The sequence below is a fragment of the Salvelinus namaycush genome, chromosome 21, assembly GCF_016432855.1.
Source record: "Salvelinus namaycush isolate Seneca chromosome 21, SaNama_1.0, whole genome shotgun sequence".
Lineage (NCBI taxonomy): Eukaryota > Metazoa > Chordata > Actinopteri > Salmoniformes > Salmonidae > Salvelinus > Salvelinus namaycush.
Genome location: NC_052327.1, coordinates 50,763,250 through 50,773,658, shown reverse-complemented (window position 1 = coordinate 50,773,658; position 10,409 = coordinate 50,763,250). Strand labels below are relative to the sequence as shown.

Below are 10,409 nucleotides of genomic sequence, written 5' to 3'. Positions count from 1 at the left end.
TTAAGAATTCGTTCTTAACTGCCTTGCCTAGTTAAATAAAGGTTAAATAAAACATATTAAAAATTAAAAAACTTTCAAAACTTGAAAAATGTTAAAACATTAATTTGCCAAGGATTACTTCAGCAAAAGACTGGACCTGTTTGCACCAAAAGGTAAGACACATATTACTTGCAGGCCTTGCTACAGACCGCATTAGTAACTCAATGTAGAGGGATATCTACCCAGAGTGGGTGAAAATGCGATTTGTTGATGAAATTTTGCCATATGCATTTTACCAAGACAAATATGATTATTCAAGTTCTAAATCGTTCAGTGGTGTCTTTCTCTAACATTTCCTTAACAATATATCCAAAAAGTCAGATTTCGTAACATAATACATCTGATAATAAGCACCGAGCTCTGTTGATATACTGTAGGAATACAGCTTTCTTGTAATAACTGTTAAGGAATTTACATTTTGTGGTTGTTGTCTTCAAAGTTGTATCCGCAGGTCGCAAAAAGCTACATTTGCATGACATGAGCTGAATTAAATGTAAAAGGCTTTGAAAATAAAAAGCTTGTGTTCCGTTGACATTTCACAGAGATACACTTGTTTTTGTGAGAAATCTTTGAAAAATAACAGGAATTTCAAATTAATATGAAAAGTGTATACTAAAATTTGAAAATGCCGCATTTCATGTCTTAATATTGATATTCATCTTACCTCTATATTGTTTTATGTCCTGCGGATTTGAGAAAAAAGATGATGAGTTCAATGGGAAAATGAGGCTGTTAGGTAGACAGTAGCACTATGAATCCAACCTAGCTGACTCAGGGCAATTTTACAGATTTTGGATTTAGTCACCTCAATTCTGGACATCCTACATGAGTAAAAACTCCAATAACGTTTGTACGGATTATGATAGAGACATGAGGTTTGGACCATTGGTTTTCTTATCTACACAATTAACCCTATCAGTCCCGAGACCCCAGCTAAAATCAGCTTTTCATTTATCTGACTCTCATTGATCTGCATGTCCAGCTGCTATATTTAGCCTCACAATGAAGGGTTTCACCATTTTATTTTCAGGACAACCAGGGCTACAAGTGGAACACAAAACATGTTGACATAAACAGTTGCATTCATGAGTTTTATTGACAAATGTACATTTTAATGTCGGTCCTCCAAATAAAAACCTGATAAAAATGAATTTATATGAATGCTGTAAGTACAGAAATGGTTTGCTCAGTGGGAAATTAATATCCAACTAGTCAGTGACAACTGTGTGGAGTTTGGAGTTTGTGACAGCAACTATGTGAGTTTATTACAGTATTATAGACACTATGTCCTGGGATTTCCTATGTTGTTCTGTTGAAGAACCCCTTACAGTATTATAGACACTATGTCCTGGGATTTCTTATGATCTTCTATGTAGAAGAACCTCTTACATGACTATTGTGTAGCTTGTGAGCGTCATAGAGAAAAACATGTTACACGTGCGTGTTCGTGAGAGTCTTAGCTTTTCATAGATTCCTTTTCTAATTCAGCCCCTGTTAATCACACAGACTAATGGTTGGTACCAACAGATGCAGAAGAAATGGTACAACCCAGAAGCCTAGCTCAAACACACAATGTTTAAAAGTGGTTAACAGTCCTAAATCACGCCGGTGCGACAGTGCGACTTATTGTTAGCACATTATTTTACCCACTGGTCAAAAGATGCATGATTGGACACCCAACATTACATTTTGGGCTTTCAGCAGACGGTCTTACCCAGAACGACTTACAGTCAGTGCATTCAACTAAGGCAGAAAAACAACCACATATGACAGTCATAGCAAGAAAACAATTCTATAACCATTACTGAGAATGTTGTTGTAATAACATTGAAATGGTGGGAAGCGTTCATTTTAGTGACCAACTTCAGTGTAACAGCTATCTTGCTGAACTTGTGATGTGAGCTCATTCAACCAGCAGCATCATGAGTGTAGCAGATCAGTGAAGCAGATGAGTGGAGCAAGGTCGCAGGGTCAGATGGATTACCTGGACGTGTACTCAGAGCATGCGCTGACCAACTGGCAAGTGTCTTCACTGACATTTTCAACCTCTCCCTGACCATGTCTGTAATACCTACATGTTTCAAGCAGACCACCATAGTCCCATGATGGATGCCCAAGAACGCCAAGGTAACCTGCCTAAATGACTACCGACCCGTAGCACTCACATCTGTAGCCAGGAAGTACTTTGAAAGGCTGGTCACGGCTCAGATCAACACCATCATCCTAAAAATCATAGACCCACTACTATTCACATACCACCACAACAGATCCACAGATGAGGCTATCTCTATTGCACGCCACACTGCCGTTTCCCACCTGGACAAAAGGAACACCTATGTGAGAGTGCTGTTAATTTACTAGAGCTCAGGGTTCAACACCATAGTGTTCTCAATGCTCATCGCTAAGCTAAGGACCCTGGGACTAAATACCTCCCTCTACAACGGGATCGTGGACTTCCTGATGGACCGCCCTCAGTGGTAAGGATAGGCAACAACACATCGGCCACGCTGATCCACAACACGGGGGCCACTCAGGTGTGCGTGCTTAGTCCTCTCCTGTACTCCCTGTTCACACACGACTGCGTGGCCAAGCACGACTCCAACACCATCATTACGTTTGCCGACGACACAACAGTGGTAGGCCAGATCACCAACAATGATGAGACAGCCTACAGGGAGGTCAGAGACCTGGCAGTGTGGTGCCAGGACAACAACCTCTCCCTCAATGTGAGCAAGACAAAATAGCTGATTGTGGACTACAGGAAAAGGGGTGCAGAGCACACCCCCATTCACACCGTCGAGGCTGTAGTGGAGCGGGTTGAAAGCTTCAAGTTCGTTGGTGTCCACATCACTTATAAACTATCATGGTCCAAACACACCAAGACAGTCATGAAGAAGGCACGACAATGCCTATTCCTCAGGAGACTGAAAAGATTTGGCATGGGTCCTCAGATCCTCAAAAAGGTATACAGCTGCACCATCGAGAGCATCCTGTCTGTTTGCATCATAGCTTGTTATGGCAACTGCTCAACAAGGCACTACAGAAGGTAGTGTGTACGGCCCAGTATATCCCTGGGGCCAAGCTTCCTGCCATCCAGGACCTCTATACCAAGCGGTGTCAGAGGATGGCCTTAAAAATTGCCAAAGACTCCACCCACCCTAGTCATAGACTGTTCTCTCTGCTATCGCACGTCAAGCGGTACCGGATCACCAAATCAAGGTCCAAAAGGCTCCATAACAGCTTTAACCCCAAAGCCATAAGACTGCTAAACAGTTAATCCAATAGACTATTTGCATTGACCCCTTTTTTATGCTGTCGCAACTGGCTGTTAATATCTATGCATAGTTTTTTATGACATGTTTAATTTCACCTTTATTTAACCAGGTAGGCCATTTGAGAACAGGTTCTCATGTACAACTGGCCAAGATAAAGCTTTCCTAACTGACTGTGTATAAAGGTTCCTGACTTCCCTGAAAAGTTGCATATCGTGGGGGCTATTTGATGGTAATGCCGTACACCACAGGATGTTTTTGTGCTGGTCAAGGGCTGTCAAGTCAGGAGTGAACCAGGGGCTATATCTGTTCTTAGTTCAACATTTTTTGAATGTGGCATGCTTATTTGCGATGGTGAGGAAAGCACTTTTAAAGAACAACCAGGCATCCTCTACTGACGGGATGAGGTCAATATCCTTCCAGGATACCCGGGCCAGGTCGATTAGAAAGACCTGCTCTCTGAAATATTTTAGGGAGCGTTTGACAGTGATGAAGGGTGGTAGTTTGACCGCGGACCCATTATGGATGCAGGCGATGAGGCAGTGATCGCTGAGATCCTGTTTGAAGACAGCAGAGGTGTATTTGGAGGGCAAGTTGGTCAGGATGATATCTATGAGGGTGCCCATGTTTACGGATTTAGAGTTGTAATTGGTAGATTCTTTGGTAATTCGTGTGAGATTGAGGGCATCAAGCTTAGATTGTAGGATGGCCGGGGTGTTAAGCATATCCCAGTTTAGGTCACCTAACGGTACGAACTCTGAAGATAGATGGGGGGCAATCAATTCACATATGGTGTCCAGGGCACAGCTGGTGGCTGAGGGGGGTCTATAACAAGCGGCAACAGTGAGAGACTTTTTTTCTGGTCAGGTGGATATTTAAAAGTAGAAGCTCAAACTGTTTGGGCACAGACCTGGATAGTAAGACAGAACTCTGCAGGCTATCTCTGCAGTAGATTGCAACTCCGCCCCCGTTGGCAGTTCTATCTTGACGGAAAATGTTGTAATTGGAGATGGAGATTTCAGAATTTTTGAGGCAGGATTCAATCCTGAGGCAGGATTCAATCCTGAGGCAGGATTCAGACAAGGCTAGGACATCAGGGTTGGCGGAGTGTGCTAAAGCAGTGAATAAAACAAACTTAGGGAGGAGGCTTCTGATTAACATGCATGAAACCAAGGCTTTTACAGTTACAGAAGTCAACAAATGAGAGCGCCTGGGGAATAGGTGTAGAACTGGGGGCAACAGGGCCTGGGTTAACCTCAACATCACCAGAGGAACAGAGGAGGAGTAGGATAAGGGTACGGCTAAATGCTATAAAAACTGGTCATCTAGTGCGTTGGGAACAGAGAATAAAAGGAGCAGATTTCTGGGCGTGGTAGAACAGATTCCGGGCATAGTGTACAGACAAGGGTATGGTAGGATGTGAGTACAGTGGAGGTAAACCTAGGTATTGAGTGACGATGAGAGAGGTTGCGTCTCTGGAGGCACCAGTTAAGCCAGGTGAGGTCTCCGCATGCGTGGGGGGGTGGGACGAAAGAGCTATCTAAGGCATGTTGAGCAGGACTGGGGGGCTCTACAGTGAAATAAAGCAATAATAACTAACCGAAACAGCAATAGACAAGGCATACTGACATTAGAGCATAGGCATAAAGCAATCCCGGGTGTTGGTCGGGAGAGCTAAGACAACAACGTGTAAATGGCGATGAATGGGCAGAGAGGGTCAGTTAGGTACACACAGGACCTGAGTTCGAGGCTGGGGCCGACAGATAAACAAAATGAGGTACAGTGTTAATGAACAGACCAGCAGGCATCAGCTGTTTCTTTACCCCTACCTACATGTACTATGACCTCAATGACCTTGACTAACCTGTACTGCCACACATTGACTCAGTACCGGTACCCACTGTATGTATATAGCCGTGTTATTGTTATTTTATTGTGTTACTTTTTTTTCTTACTTGGTTTATTAGATTTTTTATAATTTTTTTAGCAAATATTTTCTAACTTTAAAAGAAAATTCTGCATTGTTGGTTAAGGGCTTGTAAGTAGGCATTTCACGGAAAGGTCTACACCTGTTGTATTTGGCGAATGTGACAAATACAATTGGATTTGAGTTGAGTTTATGAGAAATGTTTGTTTTTAGTGGTTTTGTGCACAAAACATTGTAATACATGTAGGATATAGTAACTAACTATTTCAGATTGTACGTTTTGAGTTGATCTGGTCTGTTAATCCTGGAGATTGGTGGTCTTCTGGTCAGCAGGCTAGATTTTTGGCCTAGGCCCAGGGAAAATTTCACAAGGCAGAGGCGTGTGTGTTTGTGTGTGTGTGTGTTTGTAGATAACGAGGATGGGTTCACTTCCCATAAAAGTGTATTGATGCATTCTAGATTGCTGTACATACAATGTCATGTTTAAGTGGATAGTTAAATGAATGGTAGTAAAACAGCCCTACACTGGCTGTTAACAAAGAACCAGTGCTGGACTAAACCTATCCTCTATAGGCTGCATTTCAAAGGGACATTGACATACATAAGCAATAGGATGCAGGCTGTTATACAAGTCATTGTTCTATGAACTGCCTCAATGCTGTATTACACACTTTAACAGTTATATCTAATCATCAAATGTTTCACTGTGTTAGTGATAAACTCAGGGTTATTAGGCAAATAAAGTACTATTCATTAGCAAAGGTCCCACCCCTTGTAAACAGTTTGTCATTTTCCATTTAGAAATCATTGCTACCAGTATTATGAGAAGTGTAGCCTATTGGAAACCCAGTGTAGCCTATTGGAAACCCAGTGTAGTCTATTGGAAACCCAGTATAGCCTATTGGAAACCCAGTATAGCCTATTGGAAACCCAGTGTAGCCTATTGGAAACCCAGTGTAGTCTATTGGAAACCCAGTGTAGCCTATTGGAAACCCAGTGTAGTCTATTGGAAACCCAGTGTAGCCTATTGGAAACCCAGTGTAGCCTATTGGAAACCCAGTGTAGTCTATTGGAAACCCAGTATAGCCTATAGGAAACCCAGTGTAGCCTATTGGAAACCCAGTGTAGCCTATTGGAAACCCAGTGTAGCCTATTGGAAACCCAGTATAGCCTATTGGAAACCCAGTGTAGCCTATTGGAAACCCAGTGTAGGCTATTGGAAACCCAGTGTAGTCTATTGGAAACCCAGTATAGCCTATAGGAAACCCAGTGTAGCCTATTGGAAACCCAGTATAGCCTATAGGAAACCCAGTGTAGCCTATTGGAAACCCAGTGTAGCCTATTGGAAACCCAGTGTAGGCTATTGGAAACCCCGTGTAGCCTATTGGAAACCCAGTATAGCCTATTGGAAACCCAGTATAGCCTATAGGAAACCCAGTGTAGGCTATTGGAAGCCCAGTATAGCCTATTGGAAACCCAGTGTAGCCTATTGGAAACCCAGTGTAGTCTATTGGAAACCCAGTGTAGTCTATTGGAAACCCAGTGTAGTCTATTGGAAACCCAGTGTAGCCTATTGGAAACCCAGTGTAGTCTATTGGAAACCCAGTGTAGTCTATTGGAAACCCAGTGTAGCCTATTGGAAACCCAGTGTAGCCTATTGGAACCCCAGTGTAGTCTATTGGAAACCCAGTGTAGTCTATTGGAAACCCAGTGTAGCCTATAGGAAACCCAGTGTAGTCTATTGGAAACCCAGTGTAGCCTATTGGAAACCCAGTGTAGCCTATTGGAAACCCAGTGTAGCCTATTGGAAACCCAGTGTAGCCTATTGGAAACCCACATGAGGTTAGACAGCATGTTCAGATGTCTAGATTTATAACAAGTTCATGTTTTCTGGATTTATGCTCGTTTATGCACATAAACCACTGCTGAAATAACTTTCCTCGATTCTCCAAATCCCTTCAGCAATCAGTAACTAGTATCTGAACTCTTGTATAGTAATAAATGACATGAATTATTACCAGCTTTGTATTGCATTACTGAGAATGCGTTGGAATTTGGAAATAAGAGCAGTTACATTTTATGTTTTAGGATGGCCTGGGGCTGGGGCCTGGGGCTGGAGTTAGGAGTTTGGGGCCTGGGCTACGCCTAGTGGGGCTGGGTCTGAGACTGGGTGGCTGTGGCTGTGGCTGGGGCTGGGGCTGGGCCTGGGCCTGGGCCTGGGCCTGGGCCTGGGGCTGGGCCTGGGGCTGGGCCTGGGGCTGGGCCTGGGGCTGGGGCTGGAGTTAGGGGTTTGGGGCCTGGGCTACGCCTAGTGGGGCTGGGTCTCAGACTGGGTGGCTGTGGCTGGGGGCAAGGGGGTCTGGGCCAGGGTTAGAGCTGGGGCTGGGGATAGAGGGGTCGGCTGGGGATGGGGTTAGGGGTGGGGCTGGGGCTAGGCCATGGGCAGGTGTATAGGGCTGAATGCAGGGGCTGGGACTGAAGAGAGAGAGGTCAGTTGAGGTCTACAGAGCCCTCTACAGATTCCTCTCAATGCTACACTAACCTCTGCTGTTGACATATTCACGTCCATCACCCATCCATTTTCCATCTGACAGCTGAGGCCCTCTGATGCAGGCAAGGAGGCAGAGACTGACTGGAAAGACTGGGGAGATAGGATCTGGTCTCTCTGGACTCTCTGGTCTCTCTCTGGTCTCTATGGTCTCTCTCTGTTCTCTCTGGTCTCTGGTCTCTCTGGTCTCGCTGGTCTCTCTGTTCTCTATGGTCTCTCTGGTCTCTCTGGTCTCTCTGGTCATTCTGGTCTCTATGGTCTCTCTCTGTTCTCTGTGGTCTCTCTGGTCTCTCTCTGTTCTCTATGGTCTCTCTCTGGTCTTTCTGGTCTCTATGGTCTCTCTGGTCTCTCTCTGTTCTCTATGGTCTCTCTCTGTTCTCTATGGTCTATGGCCTCTCTGGTCTCTCTCTGGTCTTTCTGGTCTCTCTCTGGTCTCTCTCTGGTCTCTCTCTGTTCTCTATGGTCTCTCTGTTCTCTATGGTCTCTCTGGTGTCTCTCTGTTCTCTATGGTCTCTCTGGTCTCTCTCTGTTCTCTATGGTCTCTCTGTTCTCTATGGTCTCTCTGGTCTCTATGGTCTCTCTCTTTTATCTATGGTCTCTCTGGTCTCTCTGGTCTCTATGGTCTCTCTCTGTTCTCTATGGTTTTTCTGGTCTCTCTCTGTTCTCTATGGTCTCTCTGGTCTCTGGTCTCTATGGTCTCTATGGTCTCTCTGGTCTCTCTCTGGTCTTTCTGGTCTCTCTCTGTTCTCTATGGTCTCTGTGGTGTCTCTCTGTTCTCTTTGTTCTCTGTGTTCTCTCTGGTCTCTCTGTTCTCTCTGTTCTCTCTGTTCTCTCTGTTCTCTATGGTCTCTCTCTGGTCTTTCTGGTCTCTATGGTCTCTATGGTCTCTCTCTGGTCTCTCTCTGTTCTCTATGGTCTCTCTGGTCTCTCTGGTCTCTCTGGTTGTGTTTTGGCTGGTGTGGAACTGTGGACTGAGCAGCTGATGTATTGTCTCAGTCTACTGTATTAGTCCGTTTGTCATAATTCTTGTTTTAATAACTCTTGTTTTGGAGCAATATGTATGTTTATTTGTGTCTACCATTGTTATTGTACGGTATAACTTGTATTTCTGGTTGGGTTGATATAGTTTTATAAAGTCTTTATCAGCCTACATCATTGTGATTTCTATATTATGTCAGAGAGGTAGAGAGGGTGAGAGACAGATGGAGGGAGAGAGAGAGAGAGAGAGAGAGAGGGGCGAGAGACAAAGGTAGAGAGGGGTGAGACAGAGAGAGGGTGAGAGGGGGAGAGAGAAAGATAGAGAGGGGATGAGACAGAGAGAGGGTGAGAGGGTGAGATGGAGAGAGAGGGGGGGTAGAGAGAGAAAGGGGGAGAGAGAGGGAGAGAGGGTGAGATGGAGAGAGAAGGGGGGTAGAGAGAGAAAGTGGGGAGAGATAGAGGGAGAAAATGAAATACAAAAGAACAATAAAATAGATGTATTATAGAAAGAGAGATGTTCCTGTTTCGAGAGGTTTATCTGAATCGATGTGTGCTCAGTGAGCTGTGATGGAAGGACACATTTACTTTTAAACAGAACAGCTGATCCCCGCCCAGGAGCCCTCTGGCAGCATCTGGTTTGGTCTGGAACCAGACATCCAGACATGAATTGATGAGTATGAATATGACGATCACAAATTGAATGTCACCTATGAATATGACAGGGAGACTGGTGAATAGAAGACCTATGAATATGACAGCGAGACTGGTGAAAAGAAGACCTATGAATATGACAGGGAGACTGGTGAAAAGAAGACCTATGAATATGACAGGGAGACTGGTGAAAAGAAGACCTATGAATATGACAGGGAGACTGGTGAAAAGAAGACCTATGAATATGACAGGGAGACTGCTGAAAAGAAGACCTATGAATATGACAGGGAGACTGGTGAAAAGAAGACCTATGAATATGACAGGGAGACTGGTGAAAAGAAGACCTATGAATATGACAGGGAGACTGGTGAAAAGAAGACCTATGAATATGACAGGGAGACTGCTGAAAAGAAGACCTATGAATATGACAGGGAGACTGGTGAAAAGAAGACCTATGAATATGACAGGGAGACTGCTGAAAAGAAGACCTATGAATATGACAGGGAGACTGCTGAAAAGAAGACCTATGAATATGACAGGGAGACTGGTGAAAAGAAGACCTATGGAAACTATTGTCTCAGAGAGTGTTGATGCGTTGGTGTTCTAAATGGGTAACAAATAATTCCCCAAAATACTTTAAATGTAAAACACTCAATCTTTTCACTTTTACAACTATCTTGCTTACCCAACAGAGGATGGTTGACAACTCTGCTTTTGGGAGCTTAATAGATTTCTACCACTGACAAGTATTTCTTTTTATTTAATTTAACTTTTAACCTTTAAGTAAAAGCCACACTTTCTTTGTAGACTACTTTTTTAAAAGATAAATGATAGTAGTATGTTGATTTAGATTGAGTAGGCTTAATGTAAATGTACTTGTTACGTTTGATTAGACTCTTTAATAGTTGATATTGTTATTGTTCTGCAATGTTGAGGAAGCTAGCACACAAGCCTTTCACTGTACCTTTTATCCCTGCTGTAAACTGTGGACGTG

At 43.8% G+C, this 10,409-nt stretch overlaps 1 protein-coding gene across 1 annotated transcript; it reads left to right on the top strand.

Moving 5' to 3' along the window:
* The first annotated feature begins 9,310 nt into the window (after positions 1-9,310).
* Positions 9,311-10,006, top strand: LOC120065959 (processed variable antigen-like). Its single transcript, XM_039016999.1, has 2 exons — positions 9,311-9,321; positions 9,523-10,006. The coding sequence occupies exons 1-2, from the start codon at positions 9,311-9,313 to the stop codon at positions 10,004-10,006; spliced, it is 495 nt and encodes a 164-aa protein (XP_038872927.1).
* Positions 10,007-10,409: the final 403 nt, after the last annotated feature.